Source organism: Vipera ursinii (genome assembly GCF_947247035.1).
Source record: "Vipera ursinii genome assembly, chromosome: 6".
Taxonomy (NCBI): Eukaryota; Metazoa; Chordata; class Lepidosauria; order Squamata; family Viperidae; genus Vipera; species Vipera ursinii.
In genome coordinates, this window is record NC_139515.1 from 79,920,948 (window position 1) to 79,947,723 (window position 26,776).

A 26,776-nucleotide genomic window follows, 5' to 3' on the forward strand; every position below is an offset into this window, starting at 1 on the left:
CCTCCTGGTTTTTAAGTCAGGTGGCTTTGAATGCTCTAACAAACTGGCAGGACAAAATATAAATGTATTTAACCATGTATTTGGCAAAATTGTCCCTCTGTTGAAAAAAAATATTATTTTTCCCCCTCTTCTTGCAGCATAAGCAGTACCATAATGGATGTAGACAGCACAATTTCCAGTGGACGTTCAACTCCAGTCATGATGAATGGACAGGGAGTGACTACGTCGTCTGCAAAAAGTATTGCTTATAACTGCTGCTGGGACCAGTGCCATTCTTGCTTCAACTCCAGTCCAGATCTGGCAGATCACATTCGGTCTATACACGTAGATGGTCAGCGAGGAGGGGTCGGTGTTTTTTTTAAAAAAAATTGTCCTTTCAATAATATCTGTGTGTTTAGACCAAGGATTAAGTATGTTTTATGGGGAAAAGATATGCTCTTATAGTGTGCATTTTTAAAACTACTTTAAACCTGTTAAAACCAAGGTATTTCAAGAATGGGAACTAACAATAGACTGGAAATACAAATTATAAGGAATACTGAATGATGGGACGGTGATAACCCCGTGTATGAAAGAATGCATTGTACTCTAGATGTTTACTATCATAGGCAAAAGTGAGCTGAAGAGGAAGAAGAGGTGAATAACGGGTGGAACAGGTGAAAATAGAGAGGCAGATATAGTTCTTAGTTTAGTAGAACATTGGGAAATACATAGTTGTCCTAAAGGCTTGATAGGAAAAAATAGGCTTTGAGATAATGCCAAATAAAAGCAAAGCCAAAACAAACATTTAGTGCATGTTTCCAAATAGAGGAGCAGGATAGATAGATAGATTTAGTGGTAAAATAGGATGAGTAACAATTAGAGATACAAATTCATTTGCCTGTGAAAGTGGATGTTAGGGCTTTGCAATGCATTCAGAAGGAGCGATGCACAAAACACATCAGCGTCAGAAAGAACCATTCCTTGAAGGTCTAAAGCACCTTTGTTGGAAGACTCTATACCAGAGGCCCTCCTCCAACCTTTCGGGCACCAAGGACCGGTTCTGTGGAGAGAGGTTTTTCCGCGGACCGGAGGGGGCGTGGTTTTGTGTGTTGCATGCATCCCGCGGATGGGGCTTTGGTTGTTTATGCGTCCCGGTTTCTGGCACATTGTGGCCTGGTGCCGGTCCACGGACTGGGGATTGGGGACCCCTGCTCTATACAATGGCATCCAAGTCTCCAGCTGTTTCCATCTGTATGTATACAGGAAACACCTTGTTGGGATTTCAGAAGCACCTGTAAAGTGGCTTGGCAGGTTGAAACATAAAGACTTCACTGAGCCTTTTGGAATGTCCTTTCCCTCTAACTTTTAGGATAGGTCCTTTGTTCCAGCATCCTTTGTCACCTCCTTTGAATGCTTTGCCTGTCCCAAGATGATAGAAGGTAAAACAAGGCCAAGGGGAATTTTGAAGATGATGAGAGATTTTCTTTTGCAAATAGTGGAGATTTTAAAGTCTGCCTGTATATGTAAGAGTCAGAAATTGGGAGGGCACAGATTCTCTAAGACAAATACAGGTAGTCCTCGATTTACAATCATTCATTTAGTGACGAAAAGCAGGGATAATAGCATGATTCCCTTTGGCACTGTTCTATCTGGATGATAAAGTACAGAACTATTACAGTTTCATTATCTGCATATAGAGGTAGTCCTTGACTTACAACCATTCATTTTGTGACTGTTTGAAGTTAACAATGACACTGAAAAAAAGTGCCTTATGACCACTTTTCCCACTATTGCAGGATCCCCATGGTCATGTGATCAGAGTTCAGGTGCTTGGCAACTGGCATGTATTTATGACAATTGTAGTGTCCTGGGGTCATGTGATCGCCTTTTGGAACCTCCTCAGCCAGCTTCCGACAAGCAAAATCAATGGAGGAAGCCAGATTCACTTAACAACTGAAGTGATTCTCTTAACAACTGTGGCAAACAGGTCATAAAATTGGGTGCAACTCAACAACTGTCTTGCTTAGCTACAAGAATTTTGGGCTCAGTTGAGGGCATAAGTCAAGGATTACCTGTAACTGCATTCTTACACAATTACAACATGGGCATAAATTGGATTCTAACACGTAAGTCGAACTGGAATGCAGAATTCATTGGTTTTACCAAAGCAAACATATTTTGCCCATGCTGAACTACTTCAAAAGTTTTTAAAGTGATTGTTAATTCATGTAATATACATGTAGCATGTGGAGAGGGATTGTATGCTTTATTGAAGTAGGCATATTACATCAGATATATCACTTAGAAATGAATGGTTTCGGTCATTTAAATGAAGCTTGCAGTGTATAAGTAAGATTTCTATAAATGTAAGACTGAAAATAATAACAGTTAAAAGATATAGAGAAAAAAACTATTTCTGATTTCACTGTTTTACTAACCTGATAGCTTATTATTCTAAATAGGAAACCTTCATTTTGTTTGCAAATAATAATATTAAAGATTCTGACTACCAGCAAGAATTTACACTTAAAGAGCACCTGTCATTTCAGATCCATCATGGCAGCGCCTGTTAGCGGGCATCCACTCAATTGCTGCCCGCCACGTCCCTCACTTTGTTATGTCACTGCCACATCACCAGCCGTCCCATTAAAGTGAAGGGGATTGTCGGTGAGTCGACAGCAGGTCAGAGGAGGAGCCGCTGCGGGACAGAGATGACAGCTGCTCATTAAAAATCATGATTTAAATCGACTTGATTTAAATCAAGCCTTTTTACTAGTGATTTAAATCATGATTTAAATTGTGATTTAAATCGAGTTGATTTAAATCAAATCCACCCTGACTAAAAGCAAACATTCTTTACAGAAATATGTGTTTTCGGGTAACTTATTGAGTTAATATAATATCTTGAATGTCAAAAATATTTGTAAACAAAGCTTCCACCTAACGGGTTTTCTCTTACTAGGTATTTGTTTGCTTATGGAAAGGCTGCAAAGTGTATAACACACCATCAACAAGCCAGAGTTGGTTACAACGGCATATGTTGACCCATAGTGGGGACAAACCTTTTAAGGTAGGTTATTTTCTAAGGCATTTTAGCCTACCTGGTTTTCTTTTATCTCTGCATTCAATATTTATTAAAATATTTATGCGTTGATCTCAAAGGAAGGCATTGTCTTTATGCCCTGAAATAACTTGCCTTTAAAGTATGACAGCAGTCTGCCTAAATTAACAGATTCAAAAGAGAATACAAATACAATAAGGCAAACTGACTAACAAATAATACTTTAAGATTGGTACCTGCTTAAATCACTCTGTAAAAAGTATTCCACAGTAAGTCCAATCCCCTGCTCAAGCAGGAAACCCTATACCAGGGGTCAGCAACCTTAAACATTCAAAGAGCCACTTGGACCCATTTCCCAGAGAGAAGAAAACACTGGGAGCCACAAAACTTGCACATGCACGCAAGGGCCAGAACTTGATTGACGAGTTTAATTAAAAAGAAATAGAGACTGCTGTGCATGCTCCCGCTCTCTCTCTCTCTCTCTCTCTCTCTCTCTCTCTCTCGCTCTCTCTCTCTCTCTCTCTCTCTCTCTCTCTCTCTCTCTCTCTCTCTCCTCCCTCTATCCCCCTTCACCTGGGGGGGGAGAGAGAGATGCTGCTTCCTGCCGAGACGCAGCAAAGGCAGGAGCCCCACCCAATAAGCTTATCAGCTTGTTGGAGAACAGCATGAGGCCACACACTTTTTTTTTACACACAGAGAGAGAAAGAGAAGGGAAGTGCAAGTACCTGTCTCTGTCTGTCTGTCTGTCTGTCTCTCTCGCTCTCTCTCTCTCTCTGCAAATGGCAGAGGACTAGTGGGAGCTACAGGAGAAGGCTGAAAGAGCCCTATGCAGCTCTGGGTTGCCGACCCGTGCCCTATACCGTTTCAGACAAATGTCTGTCCAATGTCTTTTTAAAAACTTCCAGTGTTGGAACATTCCACTGATTAATTGTTCTAACCGTCAGAAAATTTCTCCTTAGTTCTAGGTTGCTTTTCTCTTTGATTAGTTTCCATCCGTTGCTTCTTGTTCTGCCTTCAGTTGCTTTGGAGAATAGCTTGACTCCCTTTTCTTTGTGGCAACCCCTGAGATATTGGAACACTGCTATCATGTCCCCCCTCGTCCTTCTCTTCATTAAACTAGACATACCCAATTCCAGCAACCGCTCTATATGTTTTAGCCTCCAGGTTTTTTTTGCTCTTCTCTGTACCCTTTCTAGAGTCTCAACATCTTTTTTACATCGTGGTGACCAAAACTGGATGCAGTATTCCAAGTATGGTCTTACAAGGCATTATAAAGTAGTATTAACACTTCATCTGATCTTGATTCTATTCCTCTGTTAATGCAGCCTAGCACTGTGTTGGCTTTTTTGGCAGCTGTAGCACACTACTGACTCATATTTAGGTGATTGTCCACTAGGACTCCGAGATCCCTCTCACAGTTACTACTATTGAGCCAGGTACCACTTATACTATTATACTTGCGGATTTGGTTTTTCTTGCCTAAATGTAGAACCTTGCCTTTTTCACTATTGAATTTCTTTTTGTACCCAATGTTCAAGTCTGTCAAGATCCTTCTGTATTTTAAGCCTATCTTCTGGAGTGTTGGCTGTTCCTGCCAGCTTGGTGTCATCTGCAAATTTGATGAGTTCCCCATCTATCCCCTCCTCCAAATCATTGATGAAGATGTTGAGTACTGGGCTTAAACAGAGCCTTGGGGTATCCCACTGCATACTTTCCTCCATGTAGATGCAATTCCATCGAGTGCGGTTGGTCAGCCAGTTACAAATCCATCCGGTGGTGATGCTGTCTAGCCCACACTTTTCTATCTTATCAAGTAGTAGGTTGTGGTCTACTTTATCAAATATCTTACTTAAGTCCAAGTAAATTATATCCATAGCATTCCTCTGTCCACTAATTTTGTCACTTTGCAAAAGAATGCAATAAGGTTTGTCTGGCATGATCTGGTTTTGACAAACCTAACTTTTGGTTATTTTCCTGAGATCATGTCTGCCAGATCCTTCAGAACCTTGGCGTGTAATCCATCTGGTCCTGGTGATTTGAACTTGTCTAGGGTGTTCAGGCGCTCACTTACCATTTTCTTGCCTATTTTGATTTATATTCCTAATCTGTTTTTTACGGTACTGTTTTTGATAGGTTTGACTGTTTTTTTCCTTTGTGTAAAGAGAGATGCAAAAAACTAGTCAAGCAGTTCTGCTTTCACCTTCTTGCCACTTTCTCCCGTTAGTGGACCAATCATTTCCTTGACTTTTTTCTTGATTTTTACATGTTGAAAGAAGCTTCTTTTTTTGTTATTTTTGACTTTTGTCGCAAGCCTTAGTTTATTTTGAGCCTTAGTTTTCTTCACTTCATCTTTGCAGGCTCGGGCTATTTGCTGATATCCTGCCTTAGTTATGTGCCCCTCTTCCCACTTTTTATACTTGTCCTTTTTGTCTTTCAATTTATCAGAGTGTTCTTTATGCAGCCATGCTGATTTCTTTTGAGAGCTGTTATTTTTCTTCTTCATTGGTATTGTATTAGACTGGGCTTTTATAATCTCACTTTTCAAAGTTTCCCAAGTTTCTTGGGTTGTTTTCTTCTTGAGGATTCTCATCCATGAAATCCTTCCCAAACTCTGTCTAAGTTTATTGAAATTAGCTCCAAGACTCTAGTTTGACTTTATTGTATTGCTTATGCTATCATAATGTTGAATTCCAATATTGCATGATCACTCCCCCCAAGGTTCCTGTAGCTTCAGCACCTATCATTTCATCTCTGTTAGTGAGAATTAATATGGCTGGTTCCCTTCTCTACTTTTTGGGAGACAAAGTTGTCTGCTAGGTTTGTCGGGAACCTGTTTAATCTTTCACTTGGTGCAGAGTTTGTCTCCCAGTTGATCTCAGGGTAGTTAAAGTCCCCCATTACTATTGTGATGTGCTTCCTACATACTTTAGTTTACTGACTAGCAGAAAGTTCATCTATAGTATAGGCCGGTGATGGCGAACCTTTTAGAGACCGAGTGCCCAAACTGCAATCCAAAACCCACTTATGTACCGTTGGGTGCCGGGTGGGCATGGCCCATTGGGTGGGTGTGGCAAATTGGGTGGGTGTGGCTCATTGGGTGGGCGTGGCTGTGGTGGTAATGGCAGACTGGGACTAAAAAGTTCAATCAATCATTTCCAACTTTGCGAGATCTTTTTTTTTCCTGTGACAAGTTGAAATTGATTGATTGAACCTTTTTTTTTTTTTTTTGCACATGGCAGCGGAGGCCTAAAGCGAAAAGGTTTTATAAAACACAGCTGAAGGCCTAGGACTGGGGCGACGGCACACGTGCCCACAGAGAGGGCTCTGCGTGCCACAGGTTCGCCACCACTGGTATAGGCCTATGGCAGTGTCATTCCTCACCACCCCCCTTTTATAATTGACCCAAATGCATTTAGGACAGTTTTTATCATTGTTGTGCTCTATTTCTGTAGAGATGTAGTTATTTGTTATATATATAGTGCAACTCCAGGTCCTCTTTTATTCTGTTTCCTTTAAATAATTTAAATCCCTCTAGCTGTATATTCCATTTGTGGGTTTCATCCCACCACGTTTCCATAACGGCAACAATATCATATCTGCATTTGAGGAAATGCAACATTTCAACTGACTTTTGCAAGTCTTATTGCCTTAATCTTATTGTTAGATTTGTTTCTTTATAAAAGAATTAAGTATTCATTCACACAAAATCCATTAATATCTGCTGTTAACTAGGCAAAAAAAGCTGTTAACTTCATATTGTTGGCTATGTTCTCACATCACTGGAACTGAGTTATCACTCTAGTGCAGGGGTAGGCAACCTTGGCTCTTTTATGATTCGTGGACTTCAACTCCCAGAATTCCTGAGCCAGCCATGCTGAGGGGAAAGGGAGAGTTTCCAAGCTGAGCCGTGCTGGCTGAGGAATTCTGGGAGTTGAAGTCCACGAGTCATAAAAGAGACGAGGTTGCCTACCCCTGCTCTAGGGTTCAGAAGTCAGCGTTGTCTACTGTCAATGCTTGGTTGCATGCTGTGTTACATTAAGAACAATGAAGGGACGGTAGTCTTTAATAATTGACATCCTGTTTGAAGTGAGCACTTCTCAGTATGTTGACTGGGATTGCTCAGTTGTTCTTTTCATAAAAGGATTATAGCAAAGCAAGATCGCAGCAGCCTGTTCCTTCTTGGTTCAGTAATAGCCTCACTTGAGTACCTCTAACTTTGCTTTTATTTTATTTTATTTTATTTATTTTATTTATTTTATTTATTTTATTTTATTTTATTTTAATATTTATTTTATTTTATTTTATTTTATTTTATTTTATTTTTTAGTGCGTTGTTGGAGGATGCAATGCGAGTTTTGCTTCCCAGAGTGGTCTGGCTCGGCATGTACCGACACACTTCAGTCAGCAGAACTCTTCAAAAGTTACCAACCAGCCAAAGGCAAAAGAAGAGTCTCCTTCTAAAGCTGGAATGAACAAAAGGAAGAAGTTAAAGAACAAACGGAGGCGCTCTTTACGTAAGCCTATGCATATTTTAGTTCTGTGATAAGCTTTACAAACCTGAAGCTGACCTTTGATGGCTTGCTTGCTCGCAGTAGCTTTTTGCCTGTTTACCGTCTTCTTGCAAATCCTCTCATTAGTAGCTTTGAATTTAAGGTCTTGCTCCTTGGAAAAGTCAGAAAGATCATTGTACCTAGTATGAATGTACCTTCTTAACTTATTCTCAGCTCTGAAGCTGGCAGCTTCAGAATTATAGCAGGCAGAACCTTTATATCTAATAGGATTTCTTTACTAGACAGAATATATATAGTTCGTTGGCATTCAGAGGACAATGATTAGTGTCATTTTTGTCATCATCTCTGGAATCCTTTATTGGGCTAAGAAGTAGTTGTAAAGATGAAGTGAGGGATGTACAATTGGAGGCTCTTTGTTTGGAAATAAGACTGTCCCAGCTAACAAAGATTTAAATAGAATTTTTTGTTAGAATTACCTACTTTTTCTCATTGGCTGCCCTCCTAACAGATTCTTTGTGCTCAGACTCGGAAGAATCTTTTCGCCTTTGAACCCAGAGCACTTTCTGCACTCCTGCTTTCTCTTTCGACAACTTGACGAGTCGTCCATTGTGATCAGCTGGGATGTTTCAAAGAGAGAAGCTCCCTTAAGACCCATGAAAAATGGAGGAAGGGGGTCTATATTGGCATAATCCAGTTTTTCCAAGATGGATGTTTAGCTCATAATGATACTATTGTCTGAGTTCAAAAATGAGTTCTGCAGTTGCATTTGGTGGCAGCTGCGCTGTATTGAATCAGCCATTCATTTCACAAAACATTTAAGGTTTTAGGATACTGGATATATAAAGGCCTTGACTCTGCTGTCCTCTATAGGGCTGATGCCAGACTGTGCTGGGGAACTCTTAACCACTGACAAGAAAATAGGAGTGGTCACACGTCATGGTAAGCCAGAATTCTGACTCGCTGTGGACGAGCAAGCATGCTTAAAGAACGCTGCTCAATAGCTCCCACATAGCTTCTGTTAGCGGGACTAGCTAAACCAGGAGTAGGCAACCTCGGCTTTTTTATGACTCACGGACTTCAACTCCCAGAATTCCTGAGCCAGCCATGCTGAGGGGAAAGGGAGAGGTTTCCAAGCTGAGCCATGCTGGCTCAGGAATTCTGGGAGCTGAAGTCCACGAGTCATAAAAGAGACGAGCTTGCCTAGCCCTGAGCTAAACAAAGAAAAGAATGCGCTGCTTTCTGAGGTTTGCTTATTGTGACTTGCTAATTACCCAGCTTGTCTTTCCCAGGCAAGCCAAGATTAGAAGCCAAGAACAAACTATGGCTTACAAGTCCCAACAGTTTCAGAGGGGGAAAAAGCCAACCCTCCTGGTAGCCACATCAAAATAAAATAATCATAGGAGTTTCCACAGGGTCATATGGGCACTTGTTGATGATTCACATGGGTCGACAACCAAAATGGCTTTTTCTTGTGCATTTATTTATTACAAAAGAAAGGATATAAACATTGGAGGATTTTATGACAATTTCTTTCCGGCCTCCAGGATGCTTTTTAATATTCCAGATTATCTTTGTTTTGTGTTTTGTTTTTTTTTCCTTATACAGACTTCAAAACAAAGTCCTGTTTAAATTGCCTATTTATTATATTTTTAAATAATTGCCCGTGGAGCCTATGCTGGGCTCAAAAGATACTTTTTAGAAAGGAAAATGATGGCAAACATTGGTATTTCATCTACCGGTAATAGCAAGATTCAGTTATTATTTTTTTTAGTCTTCAGTTTACATATATCTGTGGTCATTTTACAACATTTTAATGTTGCAAGCATTAAAACAACAACAGGCCAAACAACTAATAACAATAACATTTCCAGTAAATAACACAAAATGTCATTCAATTTGATGAAAGAAAAGTGTTACAACTTGGTTTTGAGAAGCCAAGAGATTCAGAGGCATTGTGTTCCTCTTGGGGAGAGAATTCCATAAAATGGGGGCTACCATTGAAGCGATATGCTGCCTTGTCCACACCCATCTACCTCAAACTCTGAAATCCTCTTGTAATGATCAAACCAGGTAAGCAGATTCTGTCCTAGCAAGGAATTGCCTGAGGTAACTGGATATTGTGCTGTGTTGGGCTTTAAAAGGTAACTTTCTGCTTTTTTTAAAAATAGTTGCGGAACCCTAACCAAAATATTTTATTTTTATTTTAATTCCATTTATATCCCGCCCTTCTCCGAAGACTCAGGGCGGCTTACAAGCTTAGCAGTAGCCTTCATTCTATGTATATGCCTGCTTATTAGGGCTTTCATACACCCCCCAAGCGGCATTATTACAAAGTCAGCTTATTGCCCCCAACAATCTGGGTCCTCATTTTACCTACCTCGGAAGGATGGAAGGCTGAGTCAACCTTGAGCCTGGTGGGATGCAAACCTGCACTAATGGCAGGCAGCTGGTTTACTTAAGGAGGCATTAGCCCACTGCTCCACCAAGGCTCCTAAACCAGGAGTAGGCAACCTCGGCTCTTTTATGACTCTTTTATGCACTGCTAGGAGTAAATTGCTAGCACTTTATCTGCTCTATTTTGTACCATCTGTAGTTTCTAAGTAGTTTCCGATGACAGCCTATACATAGCATGTTGCAGTAGTCCTGCTGAGTCGTTATAAAGATGTAAATTCCTTGCTAGGGCATCTGGGTCCAAGCAGAGCCACAACTGGTTTACCAGCCGAAGCTGAGCAGTGCCCCACCTCCCAGCGCCATTCCTGGCAGCAGCACATCCTGCTGTTTAAAGCTCAGTTCCTTCAGTGGGAACAAACTCCATGACCACTGAGAACTGATGTTGTTTGGATACCCCATGGTCTGTTAAAAAAATAGCAGCTCTGTCTTGGAGGGACTCAACCTGAATTTACTTTATCCCATTCAGATCCTCTCAGGATGTAACCACAACATCTCCACCTTCGCCTGGGGGTGGCAGTGTACAAATGGGTGTTACGTGCATAGCACAGAAACCTCGTTATGGAGAGTTGGGCAACCTCCCACTCTGATTTTACGTAGATATTAAGTAGCATAAGGGAGAGTCCTGAGTTACCACACATTATAATAACCGTGGGCTTGAATGCTTCTCCTCCTGAATTTGTGATTGGTATCACCACTCATGTAGGAGTAGAACCACCATCAGATACATTCGAATGTCCAATTCCTAATCCTTGCAGGTGGACCAGAAAGATATAGGTTCAATGATAACAAATGCCACTGAAAAGTCTGGAAGGGACTAGAGGACCAACCCCCACATTTAGGTCCCAGAAAGGTCAGCCACCACAGCAGCCAATGGCATTTCCCAGGCCAAGCCTGAATCCAGATAATTTGTTTCAGTTAGAATTTTTTGAATGGGAGAAGGATCCTGCTTGGTTTTAAGAGTTTGTTTGGTATGACCAGCCAACTTGTAAACTGATTGTGGGTGGCTTAAAATTGTAAAAAAGGGGGAAAAGCATGAAAACGAAGTAAAAACACAGCAAACATATGGAATTAAAGAAGAAAATAACAGAATACAAATGCACATTCCTAATTCCTGAGTATAGAATTGGATCTGCAATTCTTGGTACCTCAGTGGTGTTCATCCTGCCTGCATTTCTGTTAATTAATCAAAACTTTCGTAATCAACATATGAAAATTCTCCAGGACAGTAATGAAGAATGTCATGTTTCGATCATGGAACGGCTGTGTCACTGAAAATAATCATAATCCTTCCTGAACCTAAATTATGAACATTAGTGGTTCATGTGTTTCTGTGTATCAGGATCTATCTAAACTGCCACGCTTGGCAGATACTTGCATGGTTTTAAATCAAAATAGTAAAAGCGTAAATGCGCTTTGGAATTGAAACCATGGAATGTGGAGCTGAATTTTGCTCCTGCATCAAAGTTCCTTCCCCTTGCGGGATTCTGACGTGTCTACAATATTCTGAAAGTCATTGACTCCTCTGGAACTTTACGGGATGTTTGGATGAAGGATTTTCTTGGTTTGTCTACTTACATCTCCCGATTCAAGCTCTGATAGCCAGGGACTATATTCACACAACGTATTAAGCTAAAGTCAAGAACATTATAGCTGAATCTGATACATAAACCAAGTCATTGTTAAGTTGCATGCTGATTCATAAATACATTTTCATTTCTCTGTGACTATAGCTTTAAGTATTGGATGTATTGTTTGATTATGTGCCATCAAGTTGCTGTCAATTCTTGTCAGCTGCATAGATATATATATATTTTTCTCATGACCAAAAACCCTGGTCTTTCAGGTCTTCTGATGGCACATCCGTTGCCATAACTGAATCCATCCATGTTGCTGCGGATTGTCCTTTTTTCTTCCAAGGCATTAGAGCCTTCTCCAGAGAGACGAATCTTCCCAAAATGTATCCAACCTAGGATAATTAAAGCCTGGCCATTTGTTTAGAGATCTGTTTGATTGTTTTCTTGGCTATCTACAGTATTCTCGTGTGTTTTCTCCAACCGCCAAAGTTCAAAAATGTCAGTAGTCTTCCTTCCTCCTTCTTCAAACTCCAACTTTCACTGGGATTACCATAGTTTGCACTATCCTGATCTTTGTAGGTAAATGGACAGATCACAGCGTTTGAATATATTTTCCAAGGCCTTCAGGGGTGCTTTACCAAGTACTAGTCTGTGTTGTGTTTCTTGACTGTTCCTTCACTATTAATAAAAGGTAAAGGTTCCCCCGCACATGTGTGCTAGTCGTTTCTGACTCTAGGGGCCGGTGCTCATCTCCGTTTCAAAGCCGAAGAGCCAGAGCTTGCCCGAGGACATCTCCATGGTCATGTGGCCGGCATGACTAGACCCCAAAGGCGCACGGAACGCTGTTACCTTCCCACCGTAGTGGTCCCTATTTTTCTACTTGCATTTTTACGTGCTTTCGAACTGCTAGGTTGGCAGAAGCTGGAACGAGTAACAGGCACTCACTCTGCTACGCGGCTCTCAGGATTCGACCCGCCAAACTGCCGACCATCTGATCGACAAGCTCAGCGTCCTAACCCACTGAGCCACTGCGTCCCTTCGCACTATTAATGGTTGATCCTAAAAGGCAGAAATTGTCCATTGTCACTTCTAAAAGTGGTTGTTCTTCATAATATCACTAGTTTCTTTGTACAGTATATAATTTTAGTTCCATTTTTTTCCACTTTTCTCCTTCACCTTTATTACTAGAGCTTGCAGATCCTTTTTATTTTTGCTATCAGAGTAGTCTCATCAGAATAACACAGGGTATTGATTTTTCCTCCCTCCAGTTTTAAAACTTTATTGATTTTCTTCCATTTCGGCTTCCCTTAATATATGTTCAGTGTGTAGGTAAGGGGAGAAAATAAAGCCTTGTTGCACTCCTATATCAATCTGGAACTCTCTGTTTCTCCTTTTGTTCACATTGTGTTTCCTCACTTGTGTATAGGTTTCTCAGGAGGAGAATGAGATGTTCTGGGATCCCCATTTTCCTAAGCACATTTGTGATGGACACAATCAAAGGACATTCTGCAATAAATGAAACACATAGTGACTTATTTTTGATATTCTTTGTCTTTTCTCAATTATCTAGCATTCATCAGCAATTAGGTCTCATGTCCCTTGGTCTTTTCTAAAGCTAGCTTGAACATCTGGCATGTCTTTTTTTGTGTAGGTATCTAATCTGCATTGTATGAGCCTAAGCATCATTTTACCGGCTTCTGAAAGCAAGGTTATTTGTACGATAGTTTGCTCATTCTGTTAAGAAACTTTTTTTGGTATTAATATGTAGATTGACCTCTTCCAGTATGTCGCCACTGTGCCACTCTCCAGGTTTCCTCGTATAAACTTAGTTTAAAACCTTTGCGATACTTACTTTGTTTGCTGTATTTCAGTGAGTATTCTACTAGTATCCTTCAGCCTTCTGACTTGGTAATGACTAACTTCATCTTTTAGTGCTAGAGGCAGATGTAATATATGAATACTTCAATATATATCACTGAATGATGTCACAAATGGGTTTTTCTTATTCCCACTACCTGTTTAAATATAATATTGTTTGTTGAGAATTATGAAGTTGATCCATATCTTCAGTGATTTGATCCTGCATGAAGGTATTCTTCAAAAAAAAGCCAAAGCTTAGCATTGTTGGATTTAATTCACTGATGCCAGATGGCTTTGATGCATAATCGGCTGAAGTGTTATCCTTGTCCTGTTGTTGTTCTGTATGAGATATGTCTAACCTAGTGGGCAAGTTGGGAAGAAAATCTACCTCAATATGTTTTTAGTATATGCTCATTTGGTAGTTAAAGTAGTGTCTTTGTTGAACAACTGAAGAGAACTAGGATCCATAAGCCTGTGCAATTTGTTCAGCTCAGTAACATGGATTTGGATGCCTTCCTGAAAAAATATTAGGACAAAAAGTATATTTTAAACAAAATCCCAGCTCAAATTTGAAAGTGTCTGTGAGCACCCGTTTTCCCCCATGACATTCCACTTGATTTGCAGTCCACACAATGAAAACAATATTAGATCAAATACTTCTCCAAGAACATAAAAAAATGTTATTAAGGCGGCAAAGGATAATTCAGATTTTCTATTCACATTATTGTGGTTCAGTTGAGTTTAAATCAGTAGCATTTATATGCTCAGTGTGATAAATGAAAATTTAACTTTCTTATATTTTGCATTTATCTCATCGCCTTTGAATTGGATTCAAATAATTGCAACTATACAACAACAAGTGTTGAAGTATTTTCTACAAATAAGCAGGACATGCAAACTATGTGAATTTTTTTAAAAAAATAAAGTCTTGGAGTCAAGGGGTAGAATTACAGCCCTGTGTGGTTCACACTAGCAGTAACCCAGAAACTTCTTGTATTGTTTGATATGTAGCAGTAAGTAATTTGTTGTAGCTTGCTTAATATTATGAAACTATTCAGTCATGAGAAGCTGTTGAATGAAGATGAATCTTCCATGGAAGAGAACTGGAAAGAGAAAGAATATTAGCTGTTATGCAAATATTTTATGAAGGAATTGTTTCTGGAACCTTATGGATGAACATCCACTAACCTTATTGTTGGTTGCATCTTAAAATGACCTTGCATAGCTCCAAAAATATATGTATATTTACTGAATGAGAATAACAGAGTAATGCCAAGTTAACTGACTAAGCACACAGGTATAACATTGGAGATATCTAGCTTACTATCAGTACAGTGAAGCCTCAATTCAAAGAATCATTAGAAACGGGGAATGTCTTATCATCCATCTTTTTTATCTATATCAAGGAGCTGAAAGTAAAACAACAACAATGACTCAGCAGCACCCACAAAAAAAGATAAAAAGGCAGTGCCAAAAGCTGCACCAGTTTATCATAAGTGTCAAGCTTTAAATGCTAAGAAGCTGGAAGCCAGAAATCACCAATTAATATGTTTCCGAGAGAATTACATGAACAAAATAAATAACAGTGACACGGTTGCCCAAGAAAGTGTGTTAATGCACACATAGGCAACATATTTCCTAACCGATGAATTTGTGTGTTCTGGGAGAGCTTGGCACTGATGTTTATTAAGTCCAAAACCTATCGCTTCAAGACCTGCTAAACGGAAGTTTGGTTATTCTTGCAATAATGACCTTGTAATACTAATTGGTTGCAAATTTAGGGAAGGTGTGATGTGGTTGCAAAATAAAGTAAATGTAGTTTTGTTAATGTTATTACAAAGTGTATTTTTTTCAAAATCACAGGAAGTAATAGTTTCACTTTATCTTCTGTTTATCAGAGCCGTCCTTGAATGTTGTGTCTAATTCTGAAAAAGGAAAAAATAAAATAAAATTGGAATAGGTCCAGAAAAGATCAAGGACATTGATTTGGAGACTGGAAAATTAACACTGATTGCACCGGGAAAGCTTAATTTGGAAAGAGGAAAATGTAATTCCAGTTTTTAAATACCTAAAAGGGTTTTTCAGAGGAAAAGGTCCTCCTAAACCCGTCCTTTATCACCTGAATGCATATTTTGGAATACCGCATTTAAATTACAAAAGATAATCTTCAATGAAACATTAGCAGAAGACTTCCTCATAGTAAGAACAGTTTGATAATTTTAAAAATAGGATCATTGTAAGTATATTGAGCTTTACAGCCTGTGCTATGAAAGCAGAAGGCGTAATCTTTCTTCCTTAAGTGAGATCAGAAAAGCTGAACATTTCAATATGTTACATATACTCTTACATTGTAGTTGAAGGCTTGCTTTGTTTTTTTCTTCCTTAGCAAGACCTCATGACTTCTTTGATGCACAGACCTTGGATGCAATACGGCATCGAGCTATTTGCTTTAACCTTTCTGCTCACATAGAAAGTTTGGGAAAAGGCCACAGTGTGGTATTTCACAGTACTGTAAGTATTACCATTTACAATACTTGGTATGTTTATAATATCTTCAATATTGTCAAACAGCCTTTCTACACTGAAATTTACATTGTTGGGCATTGTTGCCACCGATTTAATTTAGACAATGTTGCTGGACTGCAGTAGGAAAAGTCTTCTATGGTCTTCTTCCAAAATATATATATATATGCAGTTCGTGTTCCTCTCTTTTTAACCTGTAGAACTTGGAAGAACAGCAGCCCCATAAAGGCTGCTGTCTAGGCTGGGATTTCTCCAAGTTTACCCAGCAATTTTCATATTTTAATTGGTTAAATTTATTTCCTACCCTTCCTCCAGGTCTACATGGCCTCTCTGCATTCAGTTTTCTCTCCCATTATAATCTCAGGCAGATTGTTCTGAGAGCGATCCATGGCTGTGCAAAAGAATGAGAACCTTAGTCTCCCAGAGGCTCATCCAGCACCTTAGTCACAGCCATGGATAAATGACAACTTTAATTCTGCTCTCAGAAATGGTATCCTAATACTTCGGATAGTTCTCTGGGCTAAATATATTGACTTTTTCCAACTTTGTGGAAAGTTGGAAAGAAATTACATAGAGGCTCAGAACTCTGTCCATACGTATGATGACTCTTCATAATAGAACACAAGGTGACAAATTTGTTGTGGCAGAAAAATTGACAAAAGAAAGATGGATGCTGACCCCTGTAGAGAGGTAGGTAATAGAATAGTAGCTCAGAAAGCTGCCAGCTCCTGCATTCTAGGCCTGCCTTGTTTCTGTCACATGAATCAGAGAAGGCAACCCACCCCCGTGTTTCCCTGTTCATACAGACACACAAATACTTACAGCATAAAAGGATGCAGAACCACTTGTTACTTCGTACTCGGTCTAAGCGCCATCAAATCAGTGTCGTCTCCGATTGACTGTGTAGCTATTCTTCAGGTGATCCGTCCTTTTAGGTCTCTTAATGTGGCATTCATAATAATTATAATTGAATCTTCCAATTCCTTGCTAGTGCTTATTTTTTCCTCTTTCTTTCCACTTTTCTTAGCATTATAAACTTCTCAAAATAGTGAGGTCTTTGTGTAATGTGTGCAAAATGTGCTAATTTGAGCATGGTCATTTGTGTTGCAAGTGATAGTTCTGAAGTGATTTGTTGGTTTCACAGCTAGCCATGATATTCTCAATAATCTTTTCCAATATAATTAAAAGTGTTAATACAGATAGTCCTCAACTTATGACTGTGACTGAGCCCAGAATTTGTGTTGCTAAGCGAGAAATGTGTTGAGTGAGTTTTGCTTCATTTCACGACTTTTCTTGTCACATTTGTTAACTGAATCACTGCGGTTGTTAAACTAGTAACATGGTTGTTAAGTGAATCTGGCTTCCCCATTGACTTTGCTTGTCAGAAGGTTACAAAAGGTGATTGCATGACCCCGGACACACAGCAACCAGCATAAATATGAACCCGTTTTCAAGCATCTGAATGAAAATCTTGTGACCATGGGGATGCTGCAGTGATCATAACTATGAAAAATGGTCATGTCACTTTTTTCAGTGCCATTGTAACTTCAAACAGTCACTAAATGAACTGTTGTACATCGAGGACTACCTCCTCCTCCAGAGTATGTCTTTTCACTCCACCTTCTCCAGTCTTTTACTCCCATAGAGTGTCACAGGGAAAACTATTGTTAGTGTGATTCTACTCTTTGTAGATTGGAGAAGACTCCTGCGAGTTCCTTGGACTGCAAGGCGATCAAACCGGTCAGTCGTAGAGGAGATCAACCCTGACTGCTCTTTAGAAGGCCAGATCCTGAAGCTAAAACTCAAATACTTTGGCCACCTGATGAGACGGAAGGACTCACTGGAGAAGAGCCTAATGCTGGGAAAGATTGAGGGCAATAGAAGAAGGGGACGACAGAGAATGAGGTGGCTGGATGGAGTCACTGAAGCAGTAGGCGTGAGCTTAAATGGACTCCAGAAGATGGTAGAGGACAGGAAAGCCTGGAGGAACGTTGTCCATAGGGTCACGATGGGTCGGACACGACTTCGCAGCTAACAACAACAACTCTTTGTAGATAGAGCCAAGTCATGGCATCTGAATACCTTTTCTAAGACCTTTCTTGCTATCCTGTCAAATATTACTGTGTGGCACAAAAGTTACATACCCACCTGAATGTCTTCACTGTCAGTTCTAAGACAGTGTTTGTTGTCATTAGTTTGGTTCTCTCTATATTTAACCATCATCCCCATTTTTTCCACATGGTCCTTGATTTTAGTTAATGGAGTTGTCTCATTTTTTTCCATCTGTTCCTTGATATTTATTGTTGGAATTTGCAGATCATTTTCATCTGTTGGAGAAGCGTCATCAACAGAGAGCAGGTTTCTTTGTCCAGTTTTAAAATCATACTGATCTTCTTCCAGTCCGTCTTCCCTCAAAATATATCCAGCATATACTTTGGATAAATACGGCAATATAACTTTGTCTCACTCCTTTTTCAACCTGGGGACAGTTTTATTTTTCCAAGTTCCATCCACGCTACGGCTTTCAGTGAGGACAATGAGATGTTCTGGATTCTCATTCCCTAAGGAGATTCCACAGATTAATATGGACAACATGGTCATAGGGCTTTCTGTAGCCAATAAAACCACTTCTTTTTAGTACTCTGTGACAATTACCGGTGTGTATCAGCAATGTCTTTTGTTCTTGCAGCTTTTTCGAAAGCCAGCTTGAACATCTGGCATCTCTTTTTTCCATTTTAGGCCTATAATCTGCATTCAATGACACTGAACATCATTTTGCTAACATGCGAAATTAAGGATATTGTGTAGTACTTTGTACAATCTGTTAAGCCTCCTTTCCTTGATATTGATATGAAGACTGACCTCTTCCAATCTGTCAGCTAGTCACTGGGTCATTCTAGATTTGCTGTTGTCGTATGATTGGAACCGTTATTAGATTCTTTTGTTTTCTATTTCTGTAGATGGTCCATCAGTTCTTGTTCTATCCTAAAGGTAAAGGTAAAGGTTCCCCCGCACATGCGTGCTAGTCGTTTCCGACTCTAGGGGCCGGTGCTCATCTCCGTTTCAAAGCCGAAGAGCCAGCACTTGTCCAAGGATGTCTCCGTGGTCATGTGGCCGGCATGACTAGATGCCAAAGGTGCACGGAACGCTGTTACCTTCCCACCGTAGTGGTCCCTATTTTTCTACTTGCACTTTTACGTGCTTTCGAACTGCTAGGTTGGCAGAAGCTGGGACAGGCGCTCACTCTGTTACACGGCACTCGGGATTCGACCCACCAAACTGCCGACCTTCTGATCGACAAGCTCAGCGTCCTAACCCACTGAGCCACCGCGTCTCTACCTAACTGCTAATCTGACTTCAGCTTGTAGTGCTGCTCACCCACTTCTAAGTAGGAAATATTTTGAAAGGTATCTTGGATGTTGAAATTTCTATTGTGCAGTACTTCAGTATACTCTCCTCATCTCTATTTCATCTTTCCTGAATTACTATCTGTTCCTCTCTTAGCATATTGATTTGAGATTGGAATCTCCCTTAAGTTTTGTGATCTTTTGGAAATTTAATCTGTATTTTTCCCTTCTGTTTCTATTTATTTTTTGTATGTTTGTTTGTTTATATTTCCTATTTCTTAATTAGATATAGATGGTGTCGTAATGCTGTTCCTTGTTTTATCTAACGTCTCTCTCTATTTTTTGTTTGATTAAGTTTTACCTGAGATCTTTGTCTTTCTTGGCTTTGGTTTCTTCCTCTTCCTGGCAATTTCTATCATCTGTACTGACATCCAATTTGGTGTCTTCTATTTCTTAACCTTTGGCAGTCTAGTTCTATTTTTACCTTTTATAACTTCTTTGGTTTCATTCCACAATTTCTCTGATTTTTCTCAGTGAGGTTCAGGACTTCAGAGAGTTCTTGATGTTCTTCTTGAAAATGGTAGATATACATTCAAGATTACATAGTGGAAACTTCTGGCTTTGATCTTCCTCTTTAGCTTGGTAGGGAACCTGCACATAATCAGTTCACGATTTTTTCTACAATCAGCTCCTGACCACTTCTTTGCTGGTTAATTGATCTGTTACAATTCTGTGTACCAATAATATAATCAATGTGATCTTCTGTATTCTCCACCTGATGATATCTATGTATTCGGAAATTGTTCTCCTTGAAGAATGAGCCGTTGCTAAAGAAACCAGAAGGTGATAAGTTGTTCCTGTTTCCTGGCCCATACATAGCTTACATTTTCCTTCTATATTTCGTAACTTTGACATTCCGGTCTCCAATCATAAGCAGCAACTCTTTCTTGCATTTTCAGATTGACCTTGACCAAACAACATGTCATCTTGCATCAGTGGTTGGAGCAGAAACTTAGGTGAACATCATTTTAAAGGACGTTGTCTGCAAATTCTAAAAGATAACATTTGGTCCTCAATTGCATTGTACACAAGTCCTGTCCTTCTGTATCCTTCCTCACTGAAAGCGGTGCTGTTTCTTCTTCATTTTTGTGCCCTGGGTAGTAAACACTTTTTCTGACTCAAAAGTGTCCAATTCCAATCAGTTTCGATTCTCTAATGCTTAAAATGTCAATATATAATCAGCTCGTCTTACTTTTTTCTGCCTTGAGCACCCCATATTTGTTGCTTTACATTCTGTGTTCCCACTATCATTCCGTCTTTGCTGCTTTGGATTTTCTTTTTCCTTACAGCAACCTCAGCAATTGAACCCCTTGAAGGGTTTAGTGTCATAAATATCATTAGTGCTCCAAAAGAGCCTCAGATGTTCCTTAATGGCATGTTGACTTAAGCATTCATTATCTGAGAGTGTATTGTCGGTCACTTTATCTATCCATGTGGTTACTTGGTAAAACACAGGAGTTTATGACTTACCATGTAGTATGAAACTTTGATGTCATCTTTAAAGTGATGTCATGTCAGATCAGACACGTCGAACTCGTGACATCGCGCAGTGTATCGGGACGGTTTTGCCATTGCCGGCAAATCTGATCTACCTCTAGTGTCTTCCTGTATCTCTGCTGCCTGATGTAAGTGCCTGCTTGCTTCAGGTAGGTAATGTACATCACTGCTTGGCATAGATACTTTTTGGTGTGTATTCCTGGTGCCTTTCAACCATCTCTCTCGGGAATCCCCTTCCATCACCACAAGAAGATAGCAGAACAGGACTTCAGGATGAAAGAATAAAAGATGAACATTTCCTATGGCCAGAGCTAATAAAGAGATCGGAAAGAATTCCCTACCTTGCTTGAAAGCAGTAATGAGAGAAAACAGTTTTTTTTGTAAGTGTTGAATAGATGACAGAAATTGTGCGATGACTCTTTATCAGTCATTTGACTGTTCTTTCCTACTTAGTTCCAAGTGTATTTTGGAGCATTGTCATGCTCCGTGCAAATGTTCTCCATCGTTACTAGAATTTCCTCTGATGTTTTAATTGATACTTCTCTTTGCCAGTAGCTAGGCTATTGGTGAGACTTGTTGAAGTTATTGTTCAGGATATCTGAAGGACTGCCTCCTACTCTTAATTTTAGTCGCCTTCACTTATTGCCACTTGCAGAAATGTCATGGAAAGAGAGGATGATTCTGACTATTTGGCTGCCCATTGTCCCACCTTCTTTTGGGTTGGTTCTTATGTAAATTTTCTTCATCCTCGAGTGTCCTAATTACACACCTTTTTTTCAGTTGGCCCCAAAGTGCCTCACAGCCCTACTCCAGTCTCCTATTGCAAAACTTGAGAATGACTGTGGATTGGTTGTCCGCATTATAGGGAAGGAGATGAAATCCGAATGGCTACACTTGGACAGAAGTCCCCAATACAGCCATTTCTGCCCAGGTTATTGCTGCTTAGTATGTTGACATTGGACTGATTACAGTTAGCTATAATTAGCTGCCCTACTTCAGAACATGGATCCAAATCAAAGCTTGTAGGTTATTATTCAAATCTTAAGTCTGTGGTTCTGGAGATCCAAGTGCAATATCTGATGATGGATATAAAAGTGAGGATTTTGCAGATTTGAGAATGAGAATTATAGCAACACTTTGCAATAAAATTCCCGGAGAAGGCACAGCTGCTTTAAGCAGCGGCTGGCAGGCGCTGTATGAGTGTGCTGCACATTCCAAAATATTTTGTGGCTGAAACTAAACAGTTGCAATATGGAAGAGTAACTAACATCTTTTTCAGTTATTTCTGTGGTTCTCCAGGAGAGGTCAGCAGAACTCCATTTGCATATATGTAACCCTTATTCCTGGTTAAAGGTTGACTTTTTTCAAAAAGTCTGCAACAGAAATGGGAAAGTTTGTTTGATGCAGAAGGTATAATTTCTGTGTCAGAATCTTTGCTCTGAAAATGCTCCTGCGACCATTTGAAGACAAATCAAGCAGTACTCTTGATTGCTGATTTGTGTCTGTTTGCCTCTGCTTTGAAAGTCTGAGCAAAAGTCTTCCCATGTAAGTTTCCTCTCACCAAGATGACAACAGGAGCTTAGAAAATAGCCTCTGTGCAATCTCTCTTCATGAGGAACTTCAGCTGTTGCTTTCCCCCATTGCCCTCGATAAGGTTCATTGTTGCTACTTGGTGAAATACCTTTTGAGAGGTCTTCCGAATCCACAAAAAGGGATATTGAAATTAGTGACCTCCAGATGTTTTGAACCAGAGCTTTCATAATACCTCACCGTTGACCATATTCTGACCATAGTTGTTGGAATGATAGTCTAGACCAGGGGTAAGCAACCTGGGCTCTTTTATGACTCGTGGACTTCAACTCCCAGAATCCCTGAGCCAGCCATGCTGAGGGGAAAGGGAGAGGTTTCCAAGCTGAGCCATGCTGGCTCAGGAATTCTGGGAGTTGAAGTCCACCAGTCATAAAAGAGCCAAGGTTGCCTACCCCTGGTCTAGACTATTTAAATGACACCTGCAATGTAGCTGTGAGTTAAATTCTTCTACCGTTGTCTTTTGATATGTTGATTGATACATAAAATATAAAACCTGGCCAGTTGGGCCCCCTCTTTTTTGGCTTTTGTATTTGTGAAGTGCTTTCCATAGGCCTGAAAATAGAGTTACGGTACATCCAGACATGGTGTTTCTTCCAAAATCCATCTTGCACCTATCTTAATTTTAAGAAAATAACATGGAAACAGGTAAACTATTTCAGGCATGTTTTACATCACTTGTAATTTACGGGTTCCTAGAAAATGTTTTTATAATCAGCCTCTTATTTCTGTTATTGTTAGAACACCTGACTAGCCTTTGACAATATTTTATACTTTCTTTGAAAGACTGCCTTTAAAAATGCACTTTTATAAATCTGAACCTTTGCTAATAATGCTGCATTAAAGTTTTGGGGGCTTTCTTTTAGAACGAGCACAAGAATTTGGGATGCAGGGTAAGAAAATAGCAGCGCACCACCAGTTCACTGTTCATTTTAAATGCTGGTGTTCAAACATAATTTAGGAAGCTCCTATGAAAACACCCTGTGCCGTAATATAATAATAATAATAATAATAATAATAATAATAATAATAATAATAATAAAAAGTTGGAAGGCACCTTGGAGGTCATCTAGTCCAACCCCCTGCTCAGGCAGGAAACCCTATATCATTTTGGACAAATGGCTGTCCAATCTCTTCTTAAAAGCTTCCAGGGTTGGATCAGTTAGGATGAGCTCTGATTCTCTTTAAGAACCTCTGTGTGTTGCTTTCGAGCTTAATGCATAAGACGGCTTCCCAAAGCCAGAATAAATATGCAGTATTTCCAATTTTCATTTCTTTCTCTAATCAGTTCCTTTTTTGGTAGTCTTACCAACTCCCATGCTTGAGGCAGCCTCGCCTTTTCTATGTACTTAGAAAATACATGTGGCTGCCCATCTTAACCAAACAACTCTGGGCAGCTAACAATATTAACACCAAAATACATTTAAAAATAAACAAAATAGAAAACAATAAAACTGAGGCACCTCATATATCATTCCCAGTCCCCAGACTTGCCTATATTAGGCTGCGCTAACAATGTGGCCTTCACACTTGGGGGGGGGAGTCAAACTGAAATTTTTTTGAGTGATCAGAAGTTGGGAGTCGGCCTAAACAATACCCTCTTATGCCACGGCATTTAAGTCCTGTTTCTACATTCCTTCAATCAACGTTATCTACAACTCTTTTATCTTTCGTGCTTCTAAATTTCCCAGTGACCCATTAGCTTTGAAAACAGCTCCAATTCCTGTTACGCCAAATGCAAAATTCTAGAAACATGTCTGAAACTTGCAATTACAAGCTTATTTCTCTGTGTTGCTTTTGTCCTGTGGTTAATATTTCTGCAGAACATCGAGACGTTTCCACTTTGGGGCTTGAGTTACTTCTTTATGCGGTCCATTCATGAAGTTGAAGGCCAAACCACCAATTTGATATCTTTTACATGGGTCAAGCTAAGAAACCTAACTGTTTTCTTCCACAGGATGCAAAATACATAACGTGCGAAAGCTTTCCCCAACTGGATACACTCCAGCTGTCTTGGGATGGCAGCTTTGAGAAAGGCAGCTAGTTTATGTCAATGTTCTCAACTTTGGCCACTCAAAAATGAGTGGACTTCAATTCCCAGAAATCTCTAGTCAACATGATACATTTGTCACAGGAAATGAGAACAGACATTAAAAAGGGAATGCATGCATGTATTAGCATCATCTCACATAAATTTGAACATCATCTCAGTAGTAAACTTTTTTAAAGAGGAAGAAAGCTGCTTTAATGACTATCAGAATCCATGAAAAAAAACCCTGTAACCCTTAAAACACTTTTTGGCATAAAACATTTGGACCAGATATTTTTAAGGACAGGGAATTAAAGAAAGAACATAAATATTTCAAGTCACTTTTCTCATGTTTGCTTTTAGGTAATAGCTAAAAGAAAAGAAGATTCTGGCAAAGTTAAGTTGCTGCTTCACTGGACTCCAGAAGATATGTAAGTATTTATACTCAGTAGTACATAATTTCAGCACCTGCAAAAATTAGGGTATTTCCTACCTTTCACACAGCATACACAGAATTTTCAATATACTGAATGGAAGAGTTTCATGTGACTCAGGCTTATAGGACTGTTATAAAACGGTGATGGAAAATTAAATTTACCAAGTTAATTCATGCATTTGAGACTACGTTGAGAAAAATTAATATTCATTAGGAAGACAAAATGGAAAGTGACTTTGACTCTTACTACAATACTGAAGACCTTCATAGCCTGAGTTAATTTTTGTTCGAGGTGTTTAAACATATTGGAAAGAAGGTATATGCTTTTGCCCTAGGTTAACTAGCAGTTTTCCAAAACTAAACAGAAAAGGTGGGTGATAGCAGAAATATCCTTATTTGTATAATCAGTAAATACAGTATATATTGTTGAATTTTCTTTAGTTTTTTCATTGAAGGTGGTTATGACATGTCAACCTTTCTAAAGACTGCAAGCTTTTTTGTTACTTTGTTAACACCATGGAAGCAGTTGCTAAAAGTGCTTTGAAATCATTATGGAAATATGTGTTCATTATCAGTATTAAAATCAGCAAAGCTCATTTGAACTATAATTAGCAATAAACAAAAAGTACAGGGTACCAGAAATTAGTAATTTCTAAGCAATATGTTCACATATAGAACATGTATCTCCCTTTCTCCTATCTTTTTTGAGACATAATTCTGTTTTAATTTTAATTCAATTTAAATTGAATTAGTGGACAGGATGAAATGTCCATTTCTCAATTAAATTCTGGAAAGCGCCTTAACATCGGCCAAAACAAATCTGTAGAAAATGTCTTTCGAATATTTGCCATTACTTTTCAAAAGTAGACAGTTGCACTTCAAGTTTCCAGATTGAAACAGGCTCTAGGTTTTTCACTAGCTGAAGTGTATTTAAAATTTACCTTTTAGTTAGATTTGAAGAGCTGACGAGGCATGGAGATTTAAATAAAGTCACTGCCTGGGGGCGCCATTGTTTTGAATAATAATGTTAAATCATGGTAATTAATGCTACTTACGTGAGATTTTGAAAAGCTCCCAGTAGATGGACTTCGTTCCCGTTCAGATGTAGCAACACTGAACCTGTAGTAGCCTACACCCCTAAGAAGGTTTGAGGAATTCAAGTTCTTGCATCTTTGCCTCTTTTAGGGTACAGCCCATTGTGCTCAACGGTTAAGACCCTGAACTTGTCAGCTGGAAAGCTGATAGCGCAGGTTTGAGACCCAAGCACCACACAACGGAGCAAGTTCCCATCCTCGCCCTGGCTCCTGCCAACCTAGCAGTTGTAAATGCGAATATGTAGACACCATTTTGATGGGAAGGTGACAGCACTCCATGACATCATGTCCATGGAAATGACTTGGGATAGCACTGGCTCAATGGCCTTGAAACAAAGATAAGCCCCACCCCCTAAATTTGGTTACAACTAGCAGAGTAAAATCCACGGGTGCTTCTTTACCTTGTTGAGAATGCTATTTTATTTTATTTTATTTATTTTAATCCCATTTATATCCCGCCCTTCTCCGAAGACTCAGGGCGGCTTACAATCTAAGCACAAATCAAATGTGCTTAGCAATAGCCTTCATTCTATGTATATGCCTGCTTATTAGGGCTTTCGCCCCCCCTCCCCCCCGAAGCGGCATTATTACAAAGTCAGCTTATTGCCCCCAACAATCTGGGTCCTCATTTTACCTACCTCGGAAGGATGGAAGGCTGAGTCAACCTTGAGCCTGGTGGGATGCGAACCTGCACTAATTGCAGGCAGCTGGTGTTACTTAAGGAGGCCTTAGCCCACTGCTCCACCAAGGCTATCCTCAAGAGC

At 39.6% G+C, this 26,776-nt stretch overlaps 1 protein-coding gene across 4 annotated transcripts in view; it reads left to right on the forward strand.

Moving 5' to 3' along the window:
- Positions 1-26,776, forward strand: part of AEBP2 (AE binding protein 2) — a 48,433-nt gene that overhangs the window by 16,211 nt on the left and 5,446 nt on the right. For 2 of the 4 annotated variants that reach the window (XM_083365305.1, XM_083365306.1), the window contains exons 2-7: positions 138-345; positions 2,945-3,052; positions 7,371-7,557; positions 8,425-8,493; positions 15,826-15,950; positions 24,846-24,913. In XM_083365305.1, coding sequence (XP_083221431.1) covers positions 138-345; positions 2,945-3,052; positions 7,371-7,557; positions 8,425-8,493; positions 15,826-15,950; positions 24,846-24,913 — 765 coding nt within the window. The remainder of the gene's footprint in view (positions 1-137; positions 346-2,944; positions 3,053-7,370; positions 7,558-8,424; positions 8,494-15,825; positions 15,951-24,845; positions 24,914-26,776) is intronic. The other 2 variants (XM_083365307.1, XM_083365308.1) reach the window with 1 other exon arrangement.